General features: G+C 39.0%; 3 protein-coding genes across 4 annotated transcripts; all 3 read left to right on the plus strand.

The window, feature by feature from the left end:
• Positions 1 to 675: 675 nt before the first annotated feature.
• Positions 676 to 6,888, plus strand: pigs (phosphatidylinositol glycan anchor biosynthesis, class S). The gene is made up of 12 exons (XM_042499219.2): positions 676 to 932; positions 2,114 to 2,253; positions 2,398 to 2,509; positions 2,601 to 2,690; positions 2,804 to 2,895; positions 3,642 to 3,882; positions 3,984 to 4,126; positions 4,200 to 4,314; positions 4,398 to 4,543; positions 4,715 to 4,815; positions 4,895 to 5,105; positions 6,313 to 6,888. The coding sequence occupies exons 1-12, from the start codon at positions 914 to 916 to the stop codon at positions 6,589 to 6,591; spliced, it is 1,689 nt and encodes a 562-aa protein (XP_042355153.2). The 5' UTR covers positions 676 to 913; the 3' UTR covers positions 6,592 to 6,888.
• Positions 6,889 to 8,322: 1,434 nt separating this feature from the next.
• On the plus strand, positions 8,323 to 13,762 carry srsf1b (serine and arginine rich splicing factor 1b). 2 transcript variants are annotated; one of them, XR_006106463.2, is made up of 5 exons: positions 8,323 to 8,780; positions 10,551 to 10,717; positions 10,814 to 10,986; positions 12,146 to 12,797; positions 13,166 to 13,762. XR_006106463.2 is itself a non-coding variant. In XM_042499667.2 (4 exons), the coding sequence occupies exons 1-4, from the start codon at positions 8,593 to 8,595 to the stop codon at positions 12,329 to 12,331; spliced, it is 714 nt and encodes a 237-aa protein (XP_042355601.1). In that variant the 5' UTR covers positions 8,323 to 8,592; the 3' UTR covers positions 12,332 to 13,762. The 2 variants fall into 2 exon arrangements, 1 of the variants encoding a protein (XP_042355601.1); XM_042499667.2 differs by having other exon boundaries at positions 12,146 to 13,762.
• A 1,446-nt stretch (positions 13,763 to 15,208) lies between these two features.
• On the plus strand, positions 15,209 to 17,456 carry dynll2b (dynein, light chain, LC8-type 2b). Its single transcript, XM_042499179.2, has 3 exons — positions 15,209 to 15,357; positions 16,400 to 16,550; positions 16,649 to 17,456. Exons 2-3 carry the CDS (start codon positions 16,419 to 16,421, stop codon positions 16,784 to 16,786), a joined length of 270 nt encoding a protein of 89 aa, XP_042355113.1. The 5' UTR covers positions 15,209 to 15,357; positions 16,400 to 16,418; the 3' UTR covers positions 16,787 to 17,456.
• The last annotated feature ends 488 nt before the right edge of the window (positions 17,457 to 17,944 follow it).

A 17,944-nucleotide genomic window follows, 5' to 3' on the forward strand; every position in this document is an offset into this window, starting at 1 on the left:
AAGTTACATCAGAAAATCAATAGCACGATCCTGAGATCAGCTTGATAAATTTGGATAGGCAAGGTGAAAGAGCAGTGCCACCGCTGAGTTGACCTCAATCCTCTAACTCCCAGCTGCTCCAGTTAAGCAGCTCAGTGTCAACACTGTAGTTTTACTGGGCAGCTTCCAGGTGTGAATGTGCACCTGCTATCACCAGTGTACAGGCATCTCTGAACATTTCAGCTTTCCATGTGGACAAAATATTGAAAACACTGCTCAGTATAAAGCAGAGCAATATATGATCATCATGAAGCCTCAGGGTGTATGTAGTCTTAACACTTAACATCTACAGTGAGGGGACAAAGGGTTTATATTTCAATGCTCGCATTGTATTTTAGACATATTAATGTGTTAATTTGTACAGAGCCTGTGAAGGGACATAAGGGAGAAAAACTAGATGTGGAAAAAAAATTACATGGTCAAAGAAAAAGAAGAGAAGAAAGAAATTGATAATGAAAAGGGTGATTGTGGGTGGAAAAAGATGATGTAGAAAAATGTATAGTATTTGTGCTTTTAGTTAATTTATTTTTTTTAAAAGTATTATCTCGGCCAACATTTAAAAACAGCCACCACGTGAGGCGCTGGTTCCTATATCCTCACATTGTGTTTGTGCGTTTGATATGATCACCGCGTGGGACCAGCAGAAACTGTCCCTCGCTGCGTGTCAACTGCCTTGTCGCATTGTATATTCTGGGGCGAGCAGACTGACTGCAATATTTGGTAAATCTGAATCAAACTGTTGTCTTATCTGGATCACAACATACAGTCGTTTTACAGCCACATGAACCGCCCGCACTGTGTTTAATATCTGTCATGTGACGTTTGACTGACTGCGTCCCAACAACAAACGCACCCCTTCAGTTCATTGACAGAAATGGCTACCACGGAAGTGGGTGAGTATACCCATCATAACTGAATTTTTTTATTAATTATTTCCTTTCCACAGAAAGCAGCATTTGCACCAGTCTACACAAGTGAACAGTAGTTTTTTTGGAGCATATTTAACCCGTTAAACTCATGTAGCGACCCTAGCACGAGGCTGTTTTCTTAAGACTACCTGAAGCTAACAGCTAGCTAGCTGCGCCAGCAGTTGCAGTAATGATGCTCTCCCCAAGCTTTCGTAGTTTTTTGACACCTTATGTCAATAGTATCTATTATTAATGTCTAACTCAATAATTAACGACAAGATTAGAGCTCCTGAATGTCCTCCAAATAGAGGAAAACCCCCTTAATTCCCTTATACCGTATTTTGCTACTTCAAATGAAACCAGGTATTGCAATTACAATTAACTGCATGATGACCAAGTGATGTTGTCTCCCTAAGAATAAAAAACTTTGCATCTTAATAGTTTAACAAAGTCTTGAGTAGGTCTGCTATCTACAATATAGCTCAGTCGAAACACATAATCGTAGTTCAATCCTTTGCCATGGTAATAGTAATTATTGTAAATGTACAATTTACAGTACAATTTTGTACTTAGAAAAATAATAAACATAATTTTATCTAACCAGAAAAAAACCCTCTTGAGGTTAAACATCTCCTTTTCAAAAGTGTCCTGGTCAAGATAGGCAGCAACATAAGTTACAAACAGACTACACAGAACAAAAATACAAAATCAAATTATACAACAATAAAAAACACAAAAAGAACAAATGAATGAAGTTGCTACAAGGATGGACTTTAAAAGTATGTTAATATATGCTATAAGTGAACCATAAAAACAAGACAAAGAAAAAACATTGTATATGTGATTTTGTATATGTGATACTTACTGCATATCATGATCGAGCCATTTTCCTGGAAGTTAGATAACAAAGTGTTGATGTGTAAAATACTGGTCTTGGTTAATCTAGTGAAAAATCTAAGTATTTGTCACATCCATGCAAAGCATGCATACAAATCTATCATGGCCATCAAACAGTCTTGTGCATTGATCTGCAAAACTGCCCACCAAAGCCACAGAATAAACAGCTCATTTTCAGTTTATATTATCAGACTGATGTATGTGTGTATTTATACTGCATATGTAATGCCTTGAGGCTCATCTGTTACTGTCTCTGTTATGTCTCTCAGAGCGTAGACGTGGCCAGCTGGCTGCTCTGTCCATAGCAGCAGTGGTCATCCTCGTGGGAGTCCCTCTGTGGTGGCGAACAACTGAAACGTACCGCGCCTGGTTGCCAGTCAGTCAGATAAATGAGTTGGCTAATCTGCAGGTATGTAAAATTACACGTCCTCCACCTTTTGATCCATTTTATCTTCCATGTATTATACATGTATGTATCATAGACTGTATATATTTATATACAGTTTATCTATGGTGTGTACCTTTTTTAAAATGCCGCTCTCTTTATTTGCAGCTCCAGTTGAGTGCTGATGTGGAGGTTGTGTTTGCACGTGGAACGGTGACGCCCGAGCAGCAGAAGAAGGTCCCGCTGACACAGACTCAGGATGAGGAACACACAGTAGATGGTAATTTATTTATTAATGCTGTCTGTGATCTGTTGGTTACAAATTATGAAGACTGTGATTTAATTCTTGTCTCAAATTCTGCTTTTTCCAGAGGACACAACTTTGAGGTACAGGTATGAGACGAGGTACCGCACAGCTACAATCATGGAAGAGGACGCCCTGAACCAGCCCACTGCTGCGGGTGAGATGTTGTCTGCCTGTCAAATCTGGCTTTCAGCTCTTCTCATGCTAATATTTGATCTCAGTGTGAGACCATGGGTATTCATTTTTCTCTGTCTCGTTCTCCGTCTTTAGAGGCAGATCTGTCTCTGCACACGCTCAGCGAGAGTCCGTGTGGCTCCTTGGTTGTGTATGTAATCCCAGAGTCGTCCTCACTTCTGCCTGAGGTAAAACTCACTTTTTTGATTGTTTTTTTTCTCAGTTTTAAAGAATTCTGTTTGGCGATTGTTAACAGTTTCCTATATTTTATTACCTTAGTGTTTCATCAAGATGTGTCTGTTCATATGCTAAATCTCTACCAATAATATATAATATATAATCTAGCCATTATACAATGCCATCACTGTTTATGATTACAGTACTTTGTGCACAGCTTATGAGCTCTTTGTGTCAACCTGGATAAGAGGAAGATAATACGTGTTGGGTATATTGTATATATTCTCATTGTTCTTCTTACTCGTGTATATATCTGTTGCACATTGTAGCAACACACACATATTTTATATTTCTAACTAATGCTACTTTTATACATTGCATTATAGCATAAGGGACAAAGTTTTAAATTTCTACACACTCAGCACATTATACATATTTACAATTTTAAATATTCACATACTACTGCTAGTTGATTCTCTTTATATTTTTTATTTTATATATTTACAATACTTAGCACATTATACATACTTATTCAAAAAAATATTTACATACAAGTGCTAATTGTTTTTTATTATTCCTGTATTTTTTTCTTTTACAAATTTTGTTCTGGAAGTTATTTCTGCTTTCTGTAATCCTCTATGCTTGGCATCAGAGCGACAGTAACAAGCCACAGTTTCCCTCTAGAGATCACTAAAGTATATCTGATTCTGATTCTGATTTAATACTTAGCATTGACTTGTACCTTCATGCCTATCAGGATGTGGACGTGTATATCGGTCAGCGACGTACAGCCCTGCTGCGTATTGGTGCCCAGATGAGAGTGGGTAAGACGCTAGATCAATTGCTGGCTCACCTGGAGCCTCGGATCAAGCAGGTGCTGCAGGTGATGTCTTTTAGCCACACCGACATCACAGCGGCCCTCAGCGACAGAGTCCGTCTGAGCCCTGGCAACAAAGAGAGCATTGCTGACAGTATGAGAGCCTTTAAATCCAGCCCAGGTTTGTTTCAGCACAGCTATAAAGTGGATTTAATTTCAGTTCCAGTCACTACATACTTCAAATATATAATAATACTTCTCTTATTCTTACCTTCTTTTTAGGTTATGAGATAACATTCAGTCTGTTGAACCCAGACCCAAAGTCACACCGGCTACACTGGGACATCGAGGGTGCCGTGCAGACCTACATCCAACCTTTGCTAACAAAACTGGCCCCTGTGGCCAATTTTAGCATTGACTCTCAGGTACCAGTGTGTTAACGTGCACGATGCCAACATACTCAGGAGCTGTGTGTTACTAAACATTTTCTCCTTACAGACCTTGTACTATGCGATGCTCGGTGTCAACCCGCGCTTTGACAGCAGCCGCAGCGCCTACACACTCAACTCTGACAGCCTCGCACATGTCATCAACCCCGTGGAGGCCAGACTGGGTAAAATAAAACACACAGGTTTTTAGAATGCAGATTTTGATTTGTGTGTTTATATCTTTATATTTTTCACATTTGTTTTTTAGGTTCAAATGCTGCATCTTCCAACCCGGTGCTGAATTTTCTTCTGTACGTCCCGGATGCCCACCACTCCCCCCTTTATATTCATGACCACAAGAAACAGGAAGTGCCCTCTAATGCGTTTCATTCTCCACGTTGGGGGGGAATTATGGTAAGATAATCTAAGACTGGATGACAGTAGCCTTAATTCTATGATATAGCTTGTTATAAGTGAACATTTTATATATTAATAATAGTTTGTTAGCAATGCAGTGATTTTGCACTCTTGATTTGTTGTTTTTAGTGCTGATTAAACAACAGTGTATTAATCGTGTTTCTGAAGGTCTATAATGTTAATGGTTTCTATGGACCAGAGGCTGCATTCCCCATTGATATCAACATCAACATGGCCAAGGTCATGGGAGTCTTCCTTGCACAGCTTCGGTAAGTGGACACTCATGATTTGACAGGCAATGCTTGTCCTGTAGACACAAGGTAAATGTCCTGCACTATGTCCTGTCAGACTGTTGCTGGGAGTGCAGTCATCCACCCCTCCTGCCGGCTTCCTGGTGGCACCGTGCGGCAGCACAGGACTAGCTGATTGGGAGCTGGACCGTCTCATGTGGAGTCGGAGTGTGGAAAATGTTGCAACAGCAACCACCACCATCACCTCACTGGCACAGCTTTTGGACCAGATAGGCAACATTGTTATCAACGACAACATCGCTGAACAGGTAAAATGCACCCACACCTGCATCAATCAGTAGGATTCTGTGTTGTCTTTTTTCTGTGCATATATTAGTGTGTATAAAAGGCACACTTACAAAGGTTATGGATAACCCTGCCCAAATATTTTTGTGTTCTTTTAGTCTTTTAGCGTTCTTGGTTTGCAATTTAATCATCATTTAAATCTCCACTTACTTTATATTATTTTATGAAGGCGCACTGTCACAACAGATATATTTTTTTCTGGAAATAACATTAAGAAATAAAGAAAAAACATACATAGAATTTGATTAGCCTCTTTCCAGACCTTTAAATTTGCTGTCCACATCTCGGATTTATTCAGCGAATCAAACAGGTCTGGTGTTGTACTCCTCACTTTCAGCTTCTTCTCCCAGTTAGAGAAACTACTGACCAGTCTGACCTTAGTAGGTGGTTGGTAAGAAATTAGGGATGTCATCGACTTGCACGGATAGCTAGCTATGAAAAATATCACAAAAAAGCAATTAGCATGGATAAGATAGCTGCAGCTGCACACATACGATTTAAAAGCAGTTTTTGGCGCTGTATGTCATTTTATCAGAGACTATTAGAGGGATGTGATGCAATATTGTATGATATATTCAATGACATACTATGTACAGAAAAAATTCAAGAAAAATCAATCGAAACACAGTGATACCAAAACAATGACATTAAATTTAAAAAATGTTATGCTTTCAGATATGTTTATGTTAAAAAAAAAAGTAGGGCAGAGAGAGCTGTTTTATGTGAGGTTCCTTTTTACGGAACAGCAGATAATTGGATTTTCTCTTTAATATGCTTAAGAAAGGGATTTAGTCGTTTATAAAAAGTCTTTGTGGTGCCTCTTAATGAGTGTTTTATTTTCCCTAACTTAAAATAGTACAGTAAGTCCGGTCAGTAGCTCACCTAGTTGAGCGGGGTCTCCTCGTGTCGAGTTGGTTGCGGCCTGTGGCCCTTTGCTGGGTGTCGTTCCCTCTCTCTCGCCCTTTCACTCTTACGGCTCTCCTGTCTATAAAGGCAAAAAGCAAGAAAAAATCTTAAAGTAAAGTGGAACAGTACGTCTTTTATCAAGTTTGTAAAGACAGTGGGTGTGCACATCTTTCCACTTAAGTAAAATGAGGTGTCTGGCAAATAAGACAGCAAAAAAACTGCATCAGTTGCATTCAACCTGTCATTGTCTTCACTGTCCCTCAGGTGTCCAGTGCCGTCACGTCTCTGCAGCTGGCTGTGGCTGAGCTGGAGGCCGGGAACCTCGGCTTTGCTTTGCAGTACAGTAAAGAGGCCATCTTGGCATCAGAGAGGGCCTTCTTTGACCCCTCACTTCTCCACCTCCTCTACTTTCCTGATGATCAAAAGTTTGCCATCTACATCCCGCTCTTCCTGCCCATGTGTGTGCCCATTCTGCTGTCGCTGCTCAAAATAGTGTCGGAGGCCAGACAGAAACGCAGAGAGAAGAACGCCAAGAAGGACTGAGACACTTTTAAATCTGATGTGACAGAAACAGGTTATGAACAAATGGTTTTATCAGTGGCCTTGAGGTTCAAAGGTATGCATGAAGAAAGACTCATTTGCAGCACCGGGGCGTGGAATTTGCAGTCATGTATGATTTTTATTGTTTCATGGGAGGAATTGTGTTTAAGATTTTAATGAATGTTTGTGTTGGCTGTGTGACACTGTAAACTGGAAAGATTGAACTGCTGTAATGTGAACAAGTTTTATATTTGAATTCCACTTTCTAAGTTATTACCTAATAAAGATTTAAGTTGTAAATCATGTTTTTTTGCTTTTTGTTTTGAGAGAAAATAAGAACAACCTGATTTTATGTCATTCTTAAATTAGTTTAGCTGGAACTTTTAAATCAGCTGCAACAATTTTGTCCGAGTTTAGTGTTAAATTGCTAAACTGACAATGATATTAACACAAGGTCCACTTAATGTTTTTCTGCAGCGTAGCATCACACTGCCTACATGACTGGAGTTTTCTGTAATTCATGTTTTTTTTTAATTGTCTTGTTAGACAAACTAAAATACTGAACATGTTGCCTTTTGGTGCGCTCAGGATGCATTTGTGTTAATGCTACAACACGGTCACTGACCAATTCTAAATGTGGCATAAGCAATGGATCCTAATGCATCCTCAGTGTCACTGGGATATATTTACTGTGTATTTTTGTATTTGTTTTAAATGTGAAAAGGCCAAAAAGAGGTTACGCGCTTTTGATGAAACAATCTCACACCAAGCTCCATTTAGTGGTTGTTTTGGATACAGTAAATTGTATTTTGAAGAGAGTGTACCTGTACAGAAGACAAAGAAGCTGTCCACCCTTTTCTCTGTCAGAGTGAGAGTCAGTGTTTATTTATGGCCAAAGCAAAACACCAAAGTATTACAGGATTGGTTCTCCTCTGCGTACATGAGGTTATGGACCTGTCCCATAACGGCACAGAAGACAAGCTTCGCCACAAAAGGAAATGGCACATAAGCAAATTTCTCTGGTGATGAGAATCCCCTGACACTGGAGCCTATTAATAGCTCCTAAAAAACACGAGGTCAGAATCCAAGCTCAGTCAACAAGAGCATAGGTTTTGTTTAAACATTGGGAGGGGGGGCACTCAAATTCACATGCACCCACCATGCTGAGGCGATGCAAAACAACCAAGAAAAGACACAAAATGAGCACAAAAAAACACAATCCTACAAATAAATGCATATCAAACGAAAACAAACAACCCCCCCCCCAAAAAAACTCTGTGTTTCCTGCCCCTATTCTACAGAGGTTTTCTGTTCATCTGTGCCCAGGGGTCCATTGTCTTATAATACGCCCATGCCTTCCTGCATTATGGTGATTTTTTTTATCAACTAATTTGTGCATTATTGCACCAGTTCACAGTGTAAATTATTTTATTGGAGGAGTCAAATACACATGTTCTAAATATTGAGGGGATGAGTCCTCTTTTTCCTCTCTTCATATTTTGATTTTTTTGTTGTTCCAAAACAGTTCCTGAATGGACCTTAGGGTGAGATTTGACAACTGATTTCAAGGCTAAGACAGAACTTTTTTCTTTCTCTCAACCATAGACTGTAAATAAAGATTATATACAGATTTATATACCATGGATAACCATGGATGTATCATAAGGAAGTCGCTCTCAACACACACTCAGCCCAGTGGCAGCGGGTGGCTGTGCGCGCACCTATAAAAGTAGTGATCCGTCGCACCACAGAAGAAGAACGCGTTGGCTGAAGGGAGTTGCGGTTCACAACTTTTATCTCGTCAATTTGACTATTTTGACGGTCGGTCTTATGTGTTTAGCTGTAACCTCGGCTAAATAGTAAACGACTAATCCGCCGACAGTATCTTTTATCTAGTGAACTGCCTCAGCGTCACTTTGTCGTTTGTTCAGCCGGAGGAGAGCCGTTAAACCCGCGTGCTAACTTCCTTAGCTAACTGTTATTGTTAGCCAGCGTTGTGCTAACATGTCTGGTGTAGTCCGTGGACCAGCAGGGAGTAACGACTGTCGGATATATGTGGGCAATCTCCCTCCTGACATCCGCTCAAAGGACGTCGAAGACTTATTCTACAAATATGGACCCATTCGTGATATCGATCTGAAAAACCGAAGAGGAGGGCCACCATTTGCCTTCGTGCAGTTCGACGACCCGAGGTAAGCTGCAGCCCTGCTGCCATGTCTCTGCGCTGGCGTTAGCCTGTGCTCTGATCCAGACCTGTTTTCAAAACAAAAGACTGATATAAATCTATATAAACAGATACACTGTACATTGTTATATTGATGCACCTTATTTCTACTATATGTTAAAGCATTGCACGTTATCATATATTTTATGGTAATATATACCACCACACTGAAACTATGTCTCCGATCATTTACTACATTTGAGCAGAGAAAAATGCAAACATTTCATTTGAGTGCTAAAAAGCAAAAACTATTACTCAATACTAATTTAATAAAAATTAAATAATATAAAATATATGTACACCTTTTGCGCATGCATATACTGTATGTTCATGATTAATAGTTGCATGGGATAACTGAAACGCACATGGTGTGGTATATTTATTGAAAAAAATATAGAAATTGCGGTTATAGTTACGTATATGCACAGTAAGTGGAAAAAAATGCACAATAGGAAATTGCACAGCATGTTACATAGTAAATATAATAAATACAAAGATGTACACAAATGAGAATATTTATAATGATATTGAAAAAAGAGCATAAATGTATAATCTGAGGTGGAAATAGTGCAAAAGTTGTTGTTACATTGTAAGTGGGGGGTGATGGAGCCAGAGAAAACATTGTTACAGTATGTTATGCAGTTGTGTTAAAGAGTCTGATACTATACAATGTCAGTATGTTGCTATAGTAACAAGCAAAACTGACTGACACTATGTTATTTGTCTCCAAATGCTCTTGTATACTTAATTTTCTTTTCTTTTCTGGTTTTTGTTAATGTACAGCTTATTAATATTTATTTTGCTCTCTGTAGCTTACTTAAAGACTTTATTTATCAGAGTAGGGGGTTGGCTGGGTGTCACTTCTTTTGTTGTAATACACATATATTAAGATCCTCCCTGGAGTTAGTTTTTTTTTTTTTTTTGACCCTCCTGGAGTGATTGGTCAAAATGTATGACCCCTTTGAATATAAATAACCATATTTCACTAGCTATGATTAATGATGTGATTTTAAATAAAAACATACTTTTAAAACACAAAAACATAACTCTCTCCCCAGGGCCCTTGACATTTTATACCACCCCCCTTCCCTCTAATAAAAGTCACTTACCTGTTTTTATTTTTTGTCCTTGTACTGCTGCAACAACCAAATTTCCCCATCGGGGATCGATAAAGGTCTATCTTGTTTTAGCTTTGAGTGGTAACGTTATTGATTAATTTACCTGGTCATTTTGGAAGGAGTCGTTTGTGGTACTATTAGGTAGTAATGCATTATACATGGAGATTTTTTTTTTAAAATCAGTCTACCTTCATCAAGATCTGCTGTAGACTGTGTTAGTTTTATCTAGGTACGAGGGTGTGTCTAATAAACCATCATACATGTCTACGTTGGGTTGGTTATGTCCAAACCTGTTCTTAGCAGACACTTGCTGTGCTAACTGCAACCTGGCAAACCAGTTTGTTCTTAAAGCCACAGGTTGGATGTTAGCATTTTGAACTGTAATGATCTGTTGGTTGACAGAAAATTCAAAAATTAAGTCATTCAAGTCAGCTCTCAACACTCTGTCGTTCCAGCTTCCTTAATGTGAACACTTACCGTTTTTTTTTCTTCTCAGACATTATGGTGAATTGAACCTTTTTTTATTTTTGGATTGTCGTTTTTTTTTTTTTTTAAATCAGTGTTTATCAGCTTTTTTGCTGATTTGAAGTTTGATGATTGATTACTATTGGATTTCACAGGGACTCTGAGGATGCTGTCAGTGGGCGTGATGGTTACGACTATGATGGATACCGCCTGCGCGTTGAGTTTCCTAGAAGTGGAAGGGGGGGTGGTGGACCTATGGGACCCCAGAGGGGAAGGCATGGTCCCCCCTCTCGACGCTCAGAGTACAGGGTACTTGTGTCAGGTGGGTGATGTGTTCCTCCTTCTGCAGGTTGTGCATATCTCTTTTACCAAGGTGTATAAATGAATGTATGAGTCCTAAACCACCTTTTCTTGTCAGGTCTTCCTTCCAGTGGAAGCTGGCAGGACCTGAAGGATCACATGCGAGAGGCAGGTGATGTATGTTATGCTGATGTGTACCGTGATGGGACCGGAGTAGTGGAGTTTGTACGCAAAGAAGACATGACCTACGCTGTCCGTCAGTTGAATAACACCAAGTTTCGCTCTCACGAGGTACGTAACGGGTTACAGTTCAGGCTAATATGTTGAGGGATGGCTGTGGGACTACATGTTGGAATTGAAAAGTTTTCACAGAGGAAGAGAGCAGCAGTGAAGGGGAAAATAACCGGGCAGTAAGTAAAGATGAATGCTTATATAATGATGCTTTGCATCATAATTCTTGTTACACCTTTGATAGTTGTGGTAGCATGTTAAGAATAAGCTTAAATGATTTGTGTGTTTTTAAGAACATTTTTGGACAAACATACTTTGATACAGTATATAATAGAGCTGTAACGGTTTGTGTTTTTGTACTGTATCATCACGGTGTGGGGATCATGGTTCAGTGCACACAGCCACATGCAGAATACACAGGGCACACACTGCTGCATTTAATGTGAAACCAAAAATTACAAGCGAGAGTTCCTCCCGGAAACATTCAGCTGTATGCTTGCAGCATATGCTGACAAGAAGTCACAGTATACCCCACACTTGAATAGATGTAGATAATGTTGAAAGATGGTGAATGTTGAAAAAAATCTTGTACTCTTGAAGAACCGATGAACGATAAGGTTAACTTGATAACTAATAATGCAAACTTGATGTATAGTTAAATAGACTTTTCCTTACTTAAATATATATGTTTATTACACAAATCTGATCAGAGAAGCTTTTGGCACAACACGTGCATGGACAGAGACATACCAAAACCTTAAAGGAACAGAAGAGTTTAAATAGTACAGATTGGCTGTGCCTGTCAGTGTAGTCAAAACATCTACAGGCTCTTGCTCTTGCAGTATCTCAACACACAGACTTACTGGAGACAGTGAAAGACTCTAAATAATGACATTACTGAATCATACCTCTCCATGCAATTCCTCATGATTGCATTTACGTTATTATAAAATAATTATTTTCTACGACAGTGAAGTTCTCTTTTAACATGATGTCCAATTTGGGATTTGATGCAGCTGATGAATTCTGTGTCTGCATCGACTGCATCTGTAAACACATTAAATGTACAAATGCAATTTTGAGCACTGATATGATCCCCGAACATTTATAGTGACTGCAGTTCTCTCCTTTTTTTTGTCTATCTGAATCTCATGTAAAAATTTACACCTTAATAGATACTTAATTATGTGTGTTTGTGTGTGTGTTTGTGTGTGTTTAGGGAGAGACGGCCTACATCCGTGTGAAAGTGGATGGTCCTCGCAGCCCCAGCTATGGTCGTTCTCGCTCTCGTAGCCGTAGCCGTAGTCGAAGCCGAAGCCGTAGCCGTAGCCGCAGCAAGAGCGGGTCACGCCGCAGCAGAGGGTCTCCACGTTACTCTCCTCGACGTTCCCGCTCCCGCACCTAAACTGACCTTTACTAAAGCAGTGGTGTGCCACAGAGCCGGAGAGGAAGTCTTCACATCACTCAACGAATCCTGTGTACTCACCAGGATCATCTCATGTTGCCTGTTTACACTGTCTTTTTTCGTGTCCCCTCTCCCCCCACTTTTTTTGCATTTTTCTTTTTGGGTTTTTTGTTGTGGTACACTGCCCCGTTACCCTCGTCGTTCTTCCTTTCCCCCCTCTCATCAGCATCAGTTTTCTGCTAACCATCTCTCACCCCTCTCTATAGTTTTCTTCTGCTTGTCCTCGTTGTGCGCTTTCTGTTTTGTTTCCTTTGGAAAGATTTTGCTTCTTTTAAGCATATACTGCTGTCCTTTGACCTTCTTGTGTGTCTCTCTGTAGAGTTCAGAGGAACAGGATAGGATGGGGAACAGAGGAAACAGTTCATAATAAGATTAACAGGAGGAGGAGTCAAATATGGCACCAATGGTATGATGGCTGTGCCTTGTTAATTTTAAAATCTGCATTATAAGGCTGTTCAGTGTTTTTTCATACACTTGACAGTAGAGTGCCGTTGTTGAATGTTCTCAGTTGTTACAAGTTCTGTTTACCAATTTGTATTTGGAGACCCAAAGCTTGTGTTTTTTGTTTTTGCTTGTCTTTAAATCTCCAAAGTAAATCTTAAGTTTTTTTTTGGGACTGATTGTAGAGAGTGTTTCCTGTTTTTTTTTGTTTTATTTTTTCCCCCCCAAAGTAAACTCCCTGGTAGATGCATTTGTTGACATTTTATTTTAGTATTTTCTGAAGGTGTGTTTCTAACTTGCCTCCTTCTCTTTGGTTCTGCTGGTATTCTGAAGGTTTGGACTGGGCTCATTGTCCCCCCATTCCGGAGCCGGATCAGGATTCAGGATCAGATCAGGATTAGGATTAGGCTTCAGGATGGATACATGGATCAGGAGCATGGGAGCGTTTTACCGGGAGAGGATCCTGACCCCCTGCCCTGTCCACATAACCCCATCAAACCGGAAATAGGGAAATATTCCAAACTAAATTGGCTCTCAAAAAAATCCAAATTATTTTTTTCTCATTTTGTGTGGAACCTCAGAGACACAATTGCTGGTGGCACTGTGACAAGCGATTATTTTTCACATTTTTGTTTTTCAAAATTGTAACAAAAAAAGAGGAGCAAAGCTCGGCTCAAAACCAGGAGGAGGGCTGGGAGGTGCAGGATGGATCCACACCCTTAAGGAGAGTGGTAAATAGTGGGCGACCATTAACAGCGGAGGAGGGAGGGAGGAGGGAGGACTGGGACGCGACAAGGGAATGTGACATAATGTGGTTTGTATCTTTTTCTTAGGTCAGTCTTTTGCTGCAGAGGATCTCTGATTTTCTTAAGTATAATCTCCAATATCCCAAAGCTTTATTCTCTTTTAATAAAACAGTCAATGATATAAGTGAAGTGTGTGTTTTTCTTTCCCAGTTTGCCTGATACCACAGAGGGTGGGGCACAAAAATGCCTGTGGACATACACGACACGTAGCTGTGTGTGGGATAGTCGTATGTGAAACCAGTTGTTCATGGCGGATGCCTGAAAATGTTTTATGTTAAATTCTTCTACCAGTACAAGTGATTTAAAGAGAGGAACTATCCCCGTCAGTAGATGAAACAATCTACGAGTGTAAACTCTGCATGAACATCATTCTGCAGAGTGAAGCTCAAACATGCAAGCGAAATAACCGGAGGCTAAGCAAGAAACATTTTTAAACAGAGGCAGACTTTAAAGTAAGTTAAGAGCAGCCAAATTAACCTCAATTTACATGAAATCACACTCTGGACTTAAATTATGTATATTTTCAGAGGCTAATAGCATTTAGTCAAAACTACAATAAATACTTTTCTCCTTTTCAGTATATACAGGTGCCCTGAAAAATGTCTGTAACACATCCTTTTTTAAAAAATTCAGCTTCTTTGGAAAAAAAAACAAAGTCAGACATAGAAAGCACAAATTGTCAAAAAAAAAGTAGTGACAAAGTGAAATTGAACAATAAAAAAAAACAAATAAGCAAACAATAAAAGCACTTTAAAATCATGTAACATAAACTACTAAATAGCAGGTTAAAATGATGTGTTGACACATTTTTCTTGTTTACATGTTGAAGAGACTTCATTAAACTAAATAAATATATTAAAAACCTTTTAAAGAGGAGGATGATTTTGCAAATTTAGATTTATAAATATGAATTTTACCTAACTGGATCAAGAGGTTTGTCATAAAGTTCAATAAATCATCATGGCTTTCAAAATAAACAACATGTCAATAACATGAAACTGAATTTCACAAAGCAAGCAGCGGTCCTTAAAATGTAACATAAAGCAGACCATTGGATGCCTGCCACATCATCACGTTGCACTTGACAAAGTTTAAACTTAGTTTGGATGCCTCTAGTATCCAGAAAAGATCATTTAGGACAAGTGCTAACTCTAAAATTAGAAGTTTTTCTTAATTTTGACCATTAGTATGACTTTACCTGAACTGGATTGGCAACAAATATGTAAGAAAAAAAAGCAGGATAAAAATGTAATGGTAGTAAATGAGAGGTACAATCTGGGACGTGGCACAAAATAGTCGAAATGACATTATTATTATGATTGTGGAGGTATGCTCTTGTTTGTTTCTAACAGTGATCAGCTGTGATATATGATCAGCACTGATCACCATGCTATGCACATGTAGTTGTGTCTAATCTTACAACCTCCCCAAATTCCGCACATCAATACCATTGATGAACCTGATCACCTCTTGGATCAATCACTTCCTCTAAGGGGTGGGGGGAGGAAACGGTGCATTCTGGGTGGAAATAAGATGCAGGCACTGTCCGCAAGTGAAAAACGCCGTCACCAGGGCGGAGGCTTGCCTCCAGCCAATCAGACAGCAGCTGCGATGTGGAGGGCGGGGCAGAGACGCACGCTTTCTTTTCTTAAATGAGCGAAAAACGGTGTGGCTGCCCGTGACACACAACTCCAAAGAATTTAACTTCGCCGAGAAAAGGTAAGAGTAATTTTTATGTCCGTCAGTGTGCATTACATTTTTTACTGCTAATACAGTGTGTGCACTGTCAGCAGGTGACAGAGAGGCTGCTGCTTCCTTCATGCTAATCTGGATTGAACCTCTTGTGTTTGTCTGTGTGAACGCTCTTTCCTCATTCTTTGCATTTTATTGTGTAATTTTGGCTACGTTGACTTAAATCGTAGGAGAAACGTGTGTCACAATTTGTGTAGAAATGGCATTGCTTCACTTCAAATCAAAGTTGGTATGTTTAAATACGTATGTCGTGTCTGCAGCCTGCTTTAATGGTTTTAACAGCACAAATTGTGTCTTACAAACTCACAACTGAGTTTTTAAAATCCTTTTAATATACATTTTAGATTGGAACGATTCAGTATATACAACCCGAATTATTATTATTTTATTTCAATAATGAAACTTACATTTTTGGATATGAATTTGTGACAATTAAAAAAAAAAAAAAGAATAAATCAAGCTTTCGAAATTGCAATTTGGGAAACCTCCGATGTTAATTTTACATAAGTGAACAAATACATTTCGATACATGGGTTTTCATGGTAAAAATTTTAAAATGCTGTCAACTATGTGGTGTTAAACTTCAGTTTTGGCTTTCAGGGCTCTTAAAATTTATATAGGTGTCTAATATGTCTTACTTGAATAAATGTCTTAATAAGCATTCAAGGCTGCTAAAATTTAAACAGACATCCTAAGTCCCTTATTTGCTCCCATATGTTGGTGCCCATCTCAGGCTGATATAAAATTTCCCTCCAAATTCACAAATTGACTTGGTAATATTTCTTCTTGAGGCCTGCCGTCCAGTTTATTGGATTAGATAGGCTTCAGTCTCATTTGTAAATCATTAATTCAAATGCAAATAAGTAGACTTATATCTTTATGACTGTTTTCCATAAATAAGTGGTGGCAGCAGTTTTGAATTCATATAAGAGACTACAGGGCTCACCTATTGCACTGGAACCAATAAGAAATATGTCGAAAATGTCTCTATTTAATTTCCTCTGTGCAGTCAAAAAAAAAAAGCCAAAATGACTGAGAAGAAGGCAGTGATAAAGAATGCAGACATGCCTGATGAAATGCAGCAGGATGCAGTGGACTGTGCCATGCAAGCCATGGAAAAGTACAACATCGAGAAGGATATTGCCGCCTATGTCAAAAAGGTACAATACCAAATGAGTCATATAATATGTAAGCTTTTTCTGAAGCTTGTTGTGACTGGCCTACTCTATGAACATGCTAATTGTTGTCTCCCCTGCAGGAGTTTGACAAGAAGTACAACCCCACATGGCATTGCATAGTTGGGAGGAACTTCGGAAGCTACGTGACGCATGAGACCAAGCATTTCATCTACTTCTACCTGGGTCAAGTGGCCATTCTACTTTTCAAGTCAGGCTGATATCCAAACATGCCCTCCGAAAACTACTTTTAAGTCAGCCCTTAATACTTCTGTGCCATGCTGTACATTGGCTACCACCTTTCTGCAGACATGCCTACCTCCTGGTTTCCTGCATGCTACAGTCCATTTTTGTTTGCCACCTACAACACTACCACCATCGGTGGATGGCGCTTTAGTCATGCCTGGACTGGTGACATGCCCAAAGTACAAAATGCCAATTTCAAACTACTTCCCATTCCAGCACTCAGTCAGCATTTTCACATCTGACCGACTCACCATGACTCATAATTTCCAGATGTTATTTTTTGCTGTGCATTGATGCGCAGGCTTTGTACATTGTTTCATATGGATATGTTGTATAATAACTTATTTTTCATGGACTTAAAAGGAGCAACAGAAAGTTTTTGTTGAAATGACGTTAATTTTCAGTGTTGACTGAGATTGAATTTAACTCAAGACTGTTGCTTAAACTTGATAGAGAGTTAAAATGACTAGAGGTTAAAGGTTTTGTACATGCTTAAACATTCCTGTTTCCACTTCAGTTGTGAATCTTTACAATGTGACTGCTGTAAATCTCTGGAATGTAATTTAATGTGCAGTTTGGTATCGTGATATTTTCAACATGTTGAGCACAAATCAACTTTGACACAGTAAATTGGTTCAAAATGTGTACTGCGTGTGCATATGCTTTGAATTTGCTTTACTTGCATGTACTAACAACTGTCTCTACATTCTGATAACAGTATTGTTAACCATGATTTGCACTTTGGGTTTTTGTGGCTCCAAACAGTCAGACTTTGGGGTGTCTTCAGAATGGTTTCACACATACTCCAGTAGTAACTCTTTCCAGATGCAGGGGACACATTGCTCTAACAGGACAAGCAGATGTGGATGCTTAAAAAGATTGTCTGTGCTCCTGTCCACAAAATAAAATTAAAAATGTACTATCTAAAGATACTCAATAAACCTACATTTTAAAGGAATTATTGCAGTCTTACATATACCTGACATCCAAAGTTATGAATTATGCATCCTGTTAGAAGTTTCAGAAGTTTCATCCAAAAACCGATGCGCTGTCAAGAGGTAAACTTTCTAATAGTAAAAAAAAAAGGAATTAAACTTGGCTCCAAGTTGCCCAGCTGCAACATTAAAATGTAA

This window comes from Plectropomus leopardus, chromosome 15, assembly GCF_026936395.1.
Source record: "Plectropomus leopardus strain MGB_pleo_1.0 chromosome 15, ASM2693639v1, whole genome shotgun sequence".
NCBI classification, from domain to species: domain Eukaryota; kingdom Metazoa; phylum Chordata; class Actinopteri; order Perciformes; family Serranidae; genus Plectropomus; species Plectropomus leopardus.

Excerpts from the sequence above, each read along its gene's own strand:
- pigs (XM_042499219.2), top strand. Across the intron at positions 4,315-4,397 it reads CCCCGTGGAGGCCAGACTGG|GTTCAAATGCTGCATCTTCC; the intron begins GTAAAATAAAAC and ends TTTGTTTTTTAG. Across the intron at positions 5,106-6,312 it reads ACGACAACATCGCTGAACAG|GTGTCCAGTGCCGTCACGTC; the intron begins GTAAAATGCACC and ends ACTGTCCCTCAG.
- srsf1b (XM_042499667.2), top strand. The coding sequence starts at position 8,593 with ATGTCTGGTGTAGTCCGTGGACCAGCAGGGAGTAACGACTGTCGGATA. Across the intron at positions 8,781-10,550 it reads GTGCAGTTCGACGACCCGAG|GGACTCTGAGGATGCTGTCA; the intron begins GTAAGCTGCAGC and ends TGGATTTCACAG. Across the intron at positions 10,987-12,145 it reads CCAAGTTTCGCTCTCACGAG|GGAGAGACGGCCTACATCCG; the intron begins GTACGTAACGGG and ends GTGTGTGTTTAG.
- dynll2b (XM_042499179.2), top strand. The coding sequence starts at position 16,419 with ATGACTGAGAAGAAGGCAGTGATAAAGAATGCAGACATGCCTGATGAA. Across the intron at positions 16,551-16,648 it reads TTGCCGCCTATGTCAAAAAG|GAGTTTGACAAGAAGTACAA; the intron begins GTACAATACCAA and ends TCTCCCCTGCAG.